Source organism: Neophocaena asiaeorientalis, unplaced genomic scaffold (assembly GCF_003031525.2).
Source record: "Neophocaena asiaeorientalis asiaeorientalis breed wild unplaced genomic scaffold, Neophocaena_asiaeorientalis_V1.1 scaffold141, whole genome shotgun sequence".
NCBI lineage: Eukaryota > Metazoa > Chordata > Mammalia > Artiodactyla > Phocoenidae > Neophocaena > Neophocaena asiaeorientalis.
The window spans coordinates 3,714,728-3,729,094 of NW_020174267.1; the positions used below are offsets into that span (position 1 = coordinate 3,714,728).

The following is a 14,367-nucleotide window of genomic DNA, read 5'->3' on the forward strand; positions in this document are numbered from 1 at the left end:
TTAAATTCTTTAAAAATTAACTAATAGGTTTAATATAATTCTAATTAAAACCCAACCAAGGCGTTTTCGGGAGGCAATTTGGTAGGAGAAAAAGGACTCTAATGTTAGTTTGAAAGCATCAACAAGCGCAAAGAGCTAAGAAATTCTGGAGGATAAAAAAGCAGCAATGAAGAGGAAACTGTCCTGTGAGATACCGGAATAAATCGTAAAGCAATAAATACTAACAACATGGTACTGTTACAAGAAACATAACAGTATAGAACAAAGTTATAAAATAGACCATAATATAAATATAATGAATATAATAACTGACTAGCCACCTGAGGGGAAAAAGATCTGACTGGATCCTTGCCTTCCTAAGAAAATAAATTATAGATAGTTTAAAAGTTTAAGGTAAAACAAAAACTTTAAGAAAGCTACTGGGAAATATTAGTAAAATCTCTCATTCAGGTTTGGGGAAAACTGTGTAAGTATAAAAACATACATACATAGAGGACAAATTTGGCTACGTAAAAATAAAAGCTTCTCTATATTAAAATTAATATAAATAAATGTTAGAAAAAGTTTCCGACAAATAAAAGAAGTTACTGTTTAATATATAAAGAACTCTTTCAAAATTAGAGAAACAACTTTAATACTTCTTAAAGTATAAACAATCAGGCAGTAAAACATATACTGGCAGGCATTACGCTGTAAAAATCACTACTAAATTAATAATCTCCTTCCTACTTCTCATATTCATTTGTATTAAATACTTGGAAGAAGAAAAAGGTTTTGAATAATGCATTATAAAAAAGCAATTCTATACTACTGTTTTTGTTATTAATTTTTTATTCCCAAGGTATACATTCAGTTTCTATTTAAAGAGATACAGCTTAGATAAATCCACAGCTTTGTATGTTTACAGGCATACCTCACTTTATTGTGCTTTGCTTTACTGTGCTTCACAGATATTTCATTTTTAACACATTGAAGATTTTTGGCAATGGTGTCCAGCAAGTCTATGGTCACCATTTTTCCAACAGCATCTGCTCACTTCCTGTCTCTGTGTCACATTTTTGTAATTCTTGCAATATTTCACACTCTCCACCAGCAAAAAGACTGACTCACTGAAGGCTCAGATGATGGTTAGCAGTTTTTAGCAATGAAGTATTTTAACATTAAGGTATACATTTTTTTAGACATAATGCTGTTGGGCACTCAACAGACTACTGTGTAGTGCAGACGTAACTTTTATATGCACTGGGCTACCAAAAAATGTGTGTCAATTATTGCAGTATTCACTTTACTGAGGTGGTCTGGAAGTGAACCCACAATGTCTTTGAGGTCTGCCTGTATTTGCAAAAACAACTTACGTTACATAAAATACATCTCTCATATATTTTACAGTATTTTGGTATTCTAAAATCAAAAGCTAATCAAGATGGAATATTGAAAGTACTTATATACTTCAGAGAAGGATTTAGATATATTGAGAGCACATTCTTTAATATACAATGTTTTGGAATATTAAAATCTTTTATTAGAAGAAGTTTCTATTTCACCCCTCATCTCTTTTTATAAACCACTTCTTTCACTATGGCCGATCATTAATTTACCTTGAAGTAGCCTTCTTCAACAGCTTTTTAATCTCATTAACTTTACACGTGTGTCTCTCATGGATGACCACAAATGCATCGCAGCCATCTGGTGGAGGCTCATCGGCTGCAATCTAAGATTTCAAAGATTACACTTAGCTACAGTAGTTGATAATTACAATATCATTTTTTAAACTTACACATTATTTTGATTAAAATAGCTTACCAACTATTAAGTTATTGCTCTAATTAAAGTAAAAATACATAAACAGAATCAAACATTTTAACAAAATCAACTGTACAGGAGGAAAACATGCTTTGAAATTGTTGAAAACATCCCATTAAGTTAAAATTGTCACTACAGTTCACTTCACTGGTGATTAGTCTTCGTAACTGCCTTATCCCAAATAACTACAAAATTACCTAAAATACTCAATTATACTATAATCAATGGTAACAATGAAAATATAATCAATGATAGGCTATGGAAGCAGGTATTACAAGTTTGGAGATTTTTAGCTAAAGATATTCACATTAAGATACATGTATGTACATTGCTAGCATGCTTCTTTGTCAAATATAGTTTGGGTATTTTTACATACCTGTTGAAACATCTGAATAGTTGGAGAGTATGCCCTTATAGAGAAAGCAAACTTTAAGAGATTGATATGTAAATTGTCTAAAAACTGTCCAGCTTTCCTCAGGATTAAGTTGTAGTAAGAATAATCTGATTCTACAAAAAGAATTCAAAAGAAAAGGATGTTAGTATTTTGTATTCAACACATTGGCACATTTCTCACTGTATAGCTAATTAAATTGATGTCATATTTTAAGTTTGGAATAGAAGATGTTAGAGCAAAAGGGAAAATCAAGATCTCCAGTTTATTATTCATTTTTATCTTCCAGTGAAGTCCAGGCAATCAACACAAGTCCAGATGAAAATAATCTTGCCATTAAAATCTATTTGGGGGCTTCCCTGGTGGCGCAGTGGTTGACAGTCCACCTGCCGATGCAGGGGACACGGGTCCCGGTCCAGGAAGATCCCACATGCCGCGGAGTGGCTGGGCCCGTGAGCCATGGCCGCTGAGCCTGCGCGTCCGGAGCCTGTGCTCCACAACGGGAGAGGCCACAACAGTGAGGGGCCCGCGTATCGCAAAAGAAAAAAAAAAATCTATTTGGAAGATGCCAACATAGACCAATTCACTCCAAGCTTGTAGAGTTATAATACATAGATAAAATATAGGCCCTACTTACAATTTAAGAGGAGACTAAGAATAGCAAAGGACTCTATACCATCCCTAGATCAATTCTCAAACAGTAATTAAAAATTATTTGTATAATTATTTGTTTAATGCTGTCCTTCCCATTAAGCTATAAACTGTTAAGGCAAGAATCTTTTCTAGCCTTTCAATTATACCTTTCCACTCCTGGCACACAAAATAGGCATCTAATGCATTTCTGGAATTAATATTTAAGAAGTGAATAGACCTCTTCATTCTAGGCCAATAATACTTTCTTAATCCAGTAATTTCAAAGAGTCATCATATAAGAGTAGGTGTGCTCATTCACTTCTACTTTGACAAACTATAGGTGATTTTCTCAGGAAGTTATGGTGAGTTTCCCCCCCAAGAATCAAAAAGTAAGGCAAGACTTGCCTTCAATAGTAAAAGCAACACAAAAGCAAGTAGAGAAGAGATGTTATCTTAAAAATGGATCTTAAAAAAGACATAATAGCTATAGGGTCAACAAAACAGTCAAAATTAATGCAATAATATAACAAAGACTACATCAGTCAAAAGGACATTGGTTTTACATGAAAACAGAGAAGAGGGTCAACAGAAACAAATGTGAGTAGTGCCTGACCACAGACACCAAGATTTGTCAAAGTCACTGTTAAGGTTGTCTCTAATCTAGTAATGGATATAGGATTCAGGGGTTACAGAAAGTAAACCTATGTATTTTTAGGCTTAACTTGCAAGATAATTATGGATGCACTGGACTATTTTAGCTAATGTCTAAAAATAACTAAATCCATGCTTACCAACTAACCTGCTGATAATGATTTTGCCCTTTCGATTTCTTTCACCTTTCACTTGATTTCTTACCTATTGGCATTTAATATACATAAATCACTCTCATCTTAAAAAAAAAAAAAAAAGAGCGGCAGCAGTACATGATGAGTCACGCACTGATTCACCTTATTTGCTTTATAGTCAATCTTGAAAGACTTGACAATAGTTATCTCTACTTCCTCAACCTACTGTAGTTTTTATTACTATACCAGTAAAAGTTGCTCTCAAAGTCACCACTAATTTTTCTTCTGTTAAAAGCTTAGTATTTATATTACTTGGTTCTTCTTTAGTATTTGATAATGTCTATCACTTAGCACTTAATATTCCCCTGGCTTTCAGGGCATCACACTTTCTAGGTTTTCACGCACCTCCACTGGTGCTCCCTAGTCTCTATTGCAGGTTCTTCCTCTGGTTCTCTCTTAAATACTGGTGTTCTTTATTTTCTTCTCATTCTATCTCTTTTCCCTATAACTGCAATTACCTTCTTGATGTTGATAACCCCCCAATTCTACCTTTTAGCTTAGATTTTTTTTTTTTTTTTTTTTTACCTAAATCTCTCACTTACATCAGCTTACTAGATATCCTCACTTGGATATTCCACAAGCATTTCAAATGTGACACGTCCAGATGGCAATCTTCCTACCCCAAACCTGGTTCTCAATTATAAGTAACTGAGTTAGAAATGTCATAGCATTTTGTAAAAATCTTTCCATTAAAATATACGAGCAACTTTACTTGTGTAGAAACCATTAAAATCTTGAAGGACTTTGAGAATGAGATTTTTATATGCTGAGAACATGGAGAAGGGGAAATAAATAGGGGCTCTGGAGTCAGATAAACCTTGATTGATATTTGATTCATCACACAAAACTACAAAGGTTAGCTAATACCATGCCACTTGAATCTTGAGACATCAATAAATATATAACTCTGTGGCAGACCCATACAAAATGATTTAAAAACAGGCAATTCAATGTTTAAAAGGTCTGAATATGCTGGCACATAATGTAAACTGTCCTCATGAAATGGCAGGAAAACTAGCACCTGAATTCAAAGAGTTAATGTTCAACTTTTACAATTTTTTTAGGCAAGTACATCACTGAAATTATTTTTCAGTGGAGAGTATTTAGAGGGTCTCATGGAGATTCAACAACCTAGAAAATTACAAGTAACTAAGGATTCTAAATGTTTCCTCTAGGATAATGCCTTGAAAACAAATTCAGTAAAATCTGATAGCTTGTGTCATATTTAATTCCTCATATATACCGTTTCTTCCTACACCTAACAAGGTCAGCATTGAGGCAGCAATATGCATTTGGCTCTCACCATTATGAACAGGTTCAACAGAATTATAGTTTTGTGTTAGTAATTCTTATTTAATACACTTCATTTTAGGTTCAACCCTGAAACACATACACCTCCTATGCTTAAAGTAGAGTTTAGGTACTTCTGAGCTTATATTCCAACTTGTTGATGATCTGCCACCAGTTTGTCCAGACATGCTGTTTTATTTAGGTATAAAATATGCTGACAAATTTGGACAACTTAAAGGTTCAAAATTTATAAGAGTAATTTTCAAGATTGCTTCTCCAATGAAAATGGCACCAAATAAGGCCATAAAGCATGTACTGAGAACAACAGGTTTGGGAAAGGTACAGTCAGGATTTTTAGGTGAGAGCCAGGAAATCTGGTGTTGGATTTTTTTAACTCTCATGAAAACCTGACATATTAATCTAGCTTATTTTTACCTCAAATACCAAAAGTAAAATCACCAGGACAAATACAAAACCAACGAACAACAATCACCCATTGCTTTACAAGTAGACTCCTAAGTGGTCACAGTTTCTCCACATAATCTATTCCTGTGGTGTCTTCTACCCGTCTCCTTTCCCTACGACCTCGTTAAATCCTATCATCCAAAACTCCACTCCAGCATTCACCACTGGAAAGGCTGTCCTGCTCTCTCTGAAATACTGACGGGTGCCTCTTAACGCACGTCCGGGTTATACCTATCCCCCCCCATTAAAGTTCTGATCACCTAATAATACATGTAGCTGTTCTGCTGTCTCTATCATATTATAAGGTCTGGAGAACACAGATCACATTTACTCATCTTTGTATTCTCAGTATCTAAAGCAGTGCATACTGTCTCTCGTGACTCAAATCATGATTAATGAATAATGAAGATTTTTAGTAAAGGTTTTTTCAAAGAGCAAATTACTTGTTTTTAGAAATATTTCAGTTTAAAATATCATTAAAGTCATGTCTGCTCCCTTTATCTTAAACCTATCTCATAAAATCATAAAACTGTTGAACTTCAAAGCCACTTAAGCCAAACAGGCTCTAGTAAACGAACACTTAAAACATTCAAAACTTCTATTCTCTGTAGAGATAGGAAACTAACCTTTTTCTTTAACCTTTCTTTATAATAATTAGTAATTAACCTTTTAGCCTCTGCCGTGAAAACCTAATTTCAGCATCTGATCTTCCTTAAGAAACACATTAATAAACATTAGTTCATTCTAAGAATATATGTATGTATGCATAGATATATACTCTCATATATATTAAAAAAAGTAGGAATAACTAAGTCAATTTTCTAAATAATGAAATGAAAGCACACAGGTTACCTAACTCAATAAGAGCAAGTATTAAAAATCTCTCTAAGAGTTCAGGAGTAAACGTATTCTGGCAAAAAAATTTTAGTATTACTAGATGCAAAACTAATACTATTTCAAAGAAATCTAGGTAAAAAGAAAACCATAATTCAACAATTTCTATTCCTGCTTGATTATAATGAAATATCCAAACACTGCTAATCATATGAGTTTTTGTATAACAACGTATTAGAGCCTTATATTTTTGGAAATGGATGCTTGGAATAGTTTCCATTAAAACATTTTTTCAAATTTAATATTCAGACTTACTAACCCAATTAAGCATTTACACTTAAACTTTACCATTAAAAACAATAAACAAACAAAAAAACAAACAAGAAAATAAACATATCTAATATAGGCACATAAATATTGATACATATCTTGAAAGTTGAAATATGTACATCACCTACCTGTTTGTTTATAAATTGCTAATTCTTGTACAGTTTCCAAAAACTGCCAAAATTTTTCATTACTTTCTTCTGCCATAAATTCACTATTAAAAAAAATAAAAGTAATCAGTTAATCGATAGAAATAAAAAATGGTTTCAGTACTATATTTTAGAGCTAAATTACAACTTCTGGTAAAAACAAAAACCTCCTCAAATAAAAGTCGCTGATTTCCATTTACTATAATGCAAAAAGAGAACAAATTGATTATTCCCTGAGGTATCGTTCTTAACTACAAGCATATAATCATGACTGGAAAAGACTACATGAGGAATTACTTTTGGCTTTTCCTCTTTATTAGCTACAGCTAAAAAATGGATAATTTATTTTGTGTCTTCATGTGAAATGCCACTGAGTAATTTAATGGCAATACAGAGAGTGTTATATAAAAGTAAAAAGTTAAAAAATGGACTGCCTATTTTTCACAACCAAAACCTGGTTTTATAAACATTTTTTAAAAGTCATATTATCGATTATTTTCATTTAGCTACGTATTTGTGTAGACAATATTTTTATTATTTAAAACAGAAAATATCTTAATCAAAAAATTAACAGAAAATTGGTGTATTGCATTAGGTCTTTGGTCTTGAAGCCCAAAGAAACTTCCATTTATCCAGAGTGTAAGTAATAAAAAAAAAAAATAGCCAAAGCAATATAAAGCCTTTTGGAAATAATGAAATAAGTGAAAGATTATTCAGTCCTGTATGAAACAAAGTGCAAGACAACTAAAACAAGTAGATTTAACTATTTAAACCAGAAGAGACACAACCACCAAACAGACAGTACAGACTTTGTTACTGCCCACCTTATCTTTCTTTTAAGCCTCAGTAAACCTAAACTAATGCTTAATATAAATGGGAAGTATTGAGGACTTCCAGACACACGCAGAGTGATAAATTCTTGTGAGTCTGAGATGGTCACTAAAGGGGGAAAAGGAGGTGAAAAGGAGAAAAACTGATTAATTCATCAACATAAACAGGGCAGACATAGGGATTTAAAGCAATAAGCAACTTCAAAGCAACTCTTGCTATTAATGGTGTCTAACTCAATGGCATTGAAACAAACAAACAAACAGGCTAAAAGCAGAGGAAACTATGGGGAACACTAAATAGGATGTGACCTGAAAAGGACAGGGATGGTACAAAACCTTGAGAAAAGTAGAGCGCAACACTTATTCCCTAATTGACTTGACCAAACAACTACTGACATGCTCATTTATTGTGCATTCACAGGTAAAAGACTTCTTCCATATGGCAGAATTTATACATATGAGTAAATATCATCAGATGTCTCAAATCTCATCGTGTGAATTATCTAAACTATGTATGAGTGAGGCCCTGTACGATCCATCATCCAGAGGCAAACTTCTTCTCCACACGTGGACCTGTAGAACTAAAAAATTATATGCTTCCAAAATGCAGTGGTGAGATAGGTGTTCCAAATCCCAAAGACAGATATTCCAATCCAAAAGGGGGAAAGTAGAGAGTAGAGGAGTCATCAATCCCAAGCAAGTTCAAATTGCAGCACAAGATCCTGTTAGGTTTTTAAGACTTGAGCATAACTCTCCGTGGCTTATTGCTCCACCCTCTGTGCTGCCTGCCATGGCTTTGCCCTCAGTGTCATTCTCCCTTTTTCTTGAAGTGTAGCACACATTTGCAGCCATGTAGTTCTATCAGCCAACTTCCTGCCTATAGAATTTTGGAAGTCTGGCAGCCTTCTCTCATTTCATCCTGTCTCTGTCCCTTTTGATCCAAGCAGGCAGTGTTTCTATCGATGCAACAATCAAAATCCTTGGGGTTCTTCTACGTATCTCACCAGGGTCATGCCATTACACAAGGATCCTCCCCAGATCCTTCTCCTGGATAAGCCCCTCTTTATTCCTGGCATCTGCTGAGATAGCTGAGTGGATCCACAAGTCGCACACCTAATCTATACAACAAAAGATATCCAGCCACACATTTGGCCTTCTTTACAGAGCATGCATTCCCAACACCGAGTTTCCTAATTTTAGCAACCTTTGCAATCTGGATAGGCTGAGAGCCTCCCAAATTACCAAAGGCTGCTTCCTTTTTCCTTAACAGTTCCTTTTTCAATTTCTCTCTTTCCTCTTGCATTTTACAGCAACAAGGAGAAACCAGATGATACTTTGCTTGGAAATTCTCTTAACTATCCAAGTTCATCGCTTACATGTTCTGCTTCCCACACAACTGTAGAATCTAATTCAGCTAGATTTCTGCCTATATAACAAGGGTCATCTTTCTTTATTTCCAATAACACATCCCTCAGTTCCTTCTAAGCCCTTGCCAAAAGTGTCTTTAATGTTCATATTTCTACCAACATTTTATTCATAATCATGTAAGTATTCTCTGAGATGACAGAAGCTTTTTCCTATCATGCTCCACGCTTTCTTCTAAGTCCGTAACAGAATCGCCTTTAATGTCCGTATTTATGCCAACAGTCTCCTCAAGACAATCTAGGCTTTTTCTACGTTTCTCAAAACTCTTCCAGCTCCTTCCAGATTCAACATGTATTTCTACATTTTTAGGTATTTGTTACAGCAGTATCCCCACTTCAAGGTACAAAATCAAATTCGTTTCCTATTGCTGCTGTAATAAATTATCAAAAATTTGGTGACTTAAAGCAACAGAAACTGTCTCACAGCTCTGGAAAAGTCCAAAATCAAGGTATTGGTAGGGTTACACTCCCTCCAAGGGCTCTAGGGGAGAACCTTTCCTTGCCTCTTCCAGCTTCTGGAGGCTTAAGGTGTTCCCTGGCTTGTGGCTACACCAATCCAATCTCTGTCTCTATTCATATGTCCTCCTCCTCCTTGTATGTGTCTTCTCCTCTTCTGTATCTTATAAGGAAATTGGATTTAGCACCCATCCAGATCCACAACAATTTTGTCTCAAGACCCTTAACTTAATTACATCAGCAAAGATACTTTTTCCAAATAAGGTAACATTCACAGGTTCCAGGGGTTAGGATATGGACATATCTTTTTGGGAGCCACCATTCAACCCACTAAAAGTAATGGGGTTGGTACATCAGAGTGTGGCTAGATTGTGAAGGGCCTTAAAGAGCATCCTACAGGAGCTCCAGTTCTAAGACTCCTGAGGCAAGCAGAAATTGAAACACTGCAACCATCAGCCTAATACTGGGAGAAGTTAGACTGATTTGGAACTGAGTATGAGATCAGATCCATGTAAGCTATGTGAGAAACTGGGGAAAAGGTAGAGGAAGGGGACATATTTTAAACTAGAATACTTTATTTAATAAAAACTGTTTTATTATATCTGATACCACAGAAGTACAATGGATCATAAGAGACTACTATGAACAATTATACAACAACAAATTGGGCAGCCTAGAAGAAATGAATAAACTCCTAGAAATATACAAAGTATCAAGACTGACCCATGAAATAGAAAAATCCAAACAGATTTATTACTAATAAGGAGATTGAATCAGTAATCAAAAGCTTCCCAACAAATAAAAGTCCAGAACCAGACAGCTTCATTGGTGAATTCTACCAAACATTTAAAGTAGAATTAACACCAATCCTCACACTCTTCCAGAAAGAGAAGAGGAAGGAACACTCCCAAACTCATTTTACAAGACCAACATCATCCTGATACCAAAATCAGAAAAGGACACCACAAGAAAATTACAGGTCAATATTCCTGATGAACATAAATGCAAAAATCCTCAACAAAATATTAACAAACTGAATACAGTAATACATTAAAAGGATCATACACCATAATCAAGTTATTCCAGGGATGCAAGGATGGTTCAACACCGACAAATCAATAAATGTGAAACACCACATTAACAAATTAAGGATAAAAATCATATGATCAGCTCAATAGATGCAAAAAAAAAAGCATTTGAAAAATTTCAACATCCATTAAGAGTAAAAACGCGAAGTGGGTATAAAGGAAATGTACCTCAACATAATAAAGGTCATATACAACAAGCCCACAGCTAACATCATAGTCAGGCACAAGATCAGGAAAAAGACAAGGATGCCCACTCTCACCACTTTTGTTCAGTTTAGTACTTAAAGTCTTAGCCAGAGCAATTAGGCAAGAAAAAGAAATTAAACGCATCCAAATCAGAAAGGAAGAAACCTAACTGTCACTATTTTCAGATGACATGACATTATATATAGAAAACCCTAAAGACTCCGCCAAAAAAAACTGTGAGAATATATGAATTCAGTAAAGTTACTGGATACAAAAATCAGTATACAAAAACCTGTTGGGTTTCTATACACTAATAATGAACTATCAGAAAGAGAAATTTAAAAAACAATCCTGTTTACAATTGCATCAAAAAAATACCTAGGAATAAATTTAACCAAGGCAGTGAAAGACCTGTACACTGAAAATTATAAGACAATGATGAAATAAATTGAAGGCAACACAAATAAATGAAGACAAGACAAATAAATAGAAAGATATTCTATGTCCATGGATTGGAAGAATATTGTTAAAGTCTCCATACAATGCAAAGCAATATCCAGGGTCAACACAACCCCTATCAAAATTTCAATGCCATTTTTCACAGATATAGAACAAACAATCCTAAAATTTGTATGGAACCACAAAGACCCCCAAATTCAAAATAATCTTAAGAAAAGCTAGAGCTAAATGCTCCTTGACTTCAAACTATATTACAAAGCTATACAATGAAAACAGTATGGTATTGGCACACATAGATCAATGGGACAGAATAGAGAGCCCAGAAACAAATCCACGCATATATGGTCAATTAATTTATGATGAAGGAGCCAAGAATATACAACGGGGAAATTTATGATGAAGGAGCCAAGAATATACAACAGGGAAAGGACAGTCTCTTCAATAAATACTTTTGGGAAAACCAGATAGCCGTGTGCAAAAGAATGAAACTAGACCACTATCTTACACCATACACAAAAAGTAACTCAAAATAGATTAAAGACTTGAACATAAGACCTGAAACCATAAAACTCCTAGAAGAAATCATAGGCAGTAGCTCCTTGACATCACTCTTGGCGATGATTTTTTTTGTATTTCACACCAAAACCAAAGACAACAAATGCAAAAATAAGCAAGTGGGACTATATCGAACTAAAAAGCCTCTGCACAGCAAAGGAAATCATTAACAAAATGAAAAAGCAACTACTGAATGGGAGAAAATATCTGAACATCATATATCTGATAAGGGGTTAATAATCAATACGTAAAGAACTCATACAACTCAATAGGAAAAAAAAACACCAAACAATCCAATTAAAAACTGGACAGCATTTGAATAGACATTTTTCTAAAGAAGACATACAAATGCTAACAGGTACATGAAAAGGTGCTCAACATCACTAATCATCAGAAATATGCAAATCAAAACCACAGTGAGATATCACCTCACACCTGTTAGAATATGGCTATTATCAAAAAGACAAGAGATAGGGCTTCCCTGGTGGCGCAGTGGTTGAGAGTCTGTCTGCCGATGCAGGGGACATGAGTTCGTGCCCCGGTCTGGGAAGATCCCACATGCCGGGGAGCGGCTGGGTCCGTAAGCTATGGCCGCTAAGCCTGTGCGTCCGGAGGCTGTGCTCCGCAACGGGAGAGGCCAAAACAGTGAGAGGGCCGCGTATCGCAAAAAAAAAAAAAAAAAAAGACAAGAGATAACAAGTGTTGGAGAGGATGTGGAGAAAAAGGAACCCTTGTTTACTGTTGTGGGGAACGTAAACTGGTGCAGCCACTATGGAAAATAGTATGGAGGTTCGTCAAAATTTTTAAAAGCAACTATCACATGATCCAGCAATTCCACTTCTGGGTATTTATGCAAAGGAAGTGAAAACACTATGACTGGAAAAAATGTAAGCACTCCTATGTTCAGTGCAGCATTATTTACAATGGCCAAGATATGGAAACAACCTAAGAATCCACTGAATGATGAATGAATACAAAAAATGTGGTACACACACACGAATATCATTCAGCCATAAGAAAAGAAATCCTGCTATTTGTGAGAACGCGGACGGACCCGAGGGCATTTTGCTCAGTGAAATAACAGACAGAACAAATACCCTATGAAATCTTAAAACACACACAAAAACAATACACAAATGAGCTCACATACCGAGAACAGATTGGGTGCCAGAAGCAGAAATGCAGGTGAAATGGGTGAAGGTGGTCAAACAGTACAAATTTTCTGCTACAAAATAAATAGGTCATGGGGATGTAATGTACAGCATGATGACTATAGTTTTAATACTGTACTGTAGATTGCAAAGCTGCCAAGAAAGATTTTAAAAGTTCTCATCACAAGAAAAGAAACTTTTGTAACTACGTGTGGTGACAGACGTTAACTGGACTTACGTGGTGATAATTTCACACCATGTAAATACATCAGATCATTATGTGGTACACCTGAAACTAATACGCTACATCAATTATAGCTCAATTAAAAAATCTGTTTCAGTATCAATATCTTACACATGTAATGTCACGTAGGGCGACAAAGACTCTTTTTAGAACCAAAAGCTGTTGCTTTGGAGAACTACAAATGCAACCGGCATTAAAACTTCATGCCGGTTAAAAAAAGAAAAAACTTTCAAATTTTGTTTAACTCCTGGAATACTAAGAGCAAAATTCAATAGCTCCAAGTTCTGTTTCTCCACAATAAATGAAACCTTATGCACTAAACCCAGTGAATGAGATTCAGAAAGAAGTAATGGCTTTGCGAAGCTGTCTTCTCCACAGGAAGCCTAGGAGCTGACCGAATAATGTTATCATCTTCAAACCAGGTGCTTCAAATACCGGTTCCTAAAAAGAACTACCTACATCAATTGAAGAGCTTGCATTAAACGCCACAGTCTACCTCCCATTCTTCCTTTCCTCTTTCGTAAACGCTAAGAAAATCCAAACGAATTAAAGTTTTAAAACCCGTGGATGAGGCAAAGTACGAAGGCGGGGGAAAGAAACTGCAAGTGAGTGCGACGCACAGGGTAGCAGGGGAGGAGGTGATGCTCTGGGGGTCAAAGCACCAGCGGCGGTGCAAGAAGCTGACTGCCGGCGGGCTAAGAGACGGCATCCCAGGCGCAGTCGGGGTCCCGGACGCCCGGTGCGTCCCGGCCCCGCCGGACCCTCCCTCCGCGCCGCCTCGGCAGACGGTCCGGCCCCGCACTCACCTGGCCTCCAGCAGCAGCGGGGTCGCCGGCCACTTCGCGGCCAACTTGGCAGTCACCGCCTTGGACGCGGAGGCGGTCCGCGCGCCGAGCAGCGAGAGCCAGAGTGCGGTAGAGCCCAGGAGCAGCCGCACCACGTCGCCGGCCTTCGCCATGGCGCGGAGGAGGAAGCGCGATCCCCGTGGACCCGGCGCCCACAGCCCACAGCTACTGAGCTACCCCCGGCTCCTCCCGCAGCGCGGCCGCCCACTTCCGGTGGAGGGAGCCCGAGTCCGTTACTCGGACCGGGGCCTGGCTTGGGCCGAGCGCATGCGCCGAGCGCTCTGGCGCAGTCCCTTGAGCCGCAAAGGACTGAGCCCTGAGCCACGTAGGTGCGGGCGGCGCCGGAATGCGGAGTGTGGCTGATGCTCCGGCGGGTCCACAACTGGGACCTC

General features: G+C 36.8%; 1 protein-coding gene across 1 annotated transcript in view; it reads right to left on the reverse strand.

The window, feature by feature from the left end:
• UGGT2 (UDP-glucose glycoprotein glucosyltransferase 2) overlaps positions 1-14,088 on the reverse strand; it is a 165,058-nt gene extending 150,970 nt beyond the window's left edge. The window contains exons 1-4 of the mRNA XM_024755268.1: positions 13,937-14,088; positions 6,720-6,802; positions 2,180-2,310; positions 1,599-1,711 (exon numbers count right to left, since the gene is read on the reverse strand). Coding sequence (XP_024611036.1) covers positions 1,599-1,711; positions 2,180-2,310; positions 6,720-6,802; positions 13,937-14,088 — 479 coding nt within the window. The remainder of the gene's footprint in view (positions 1-1,598; positions 1,712-2,179; positions 2,311-6,719; positions 6,803-13,936) is intronic.
• Positions 14,089-14,367: the final 279 nt, after the last annotated feature.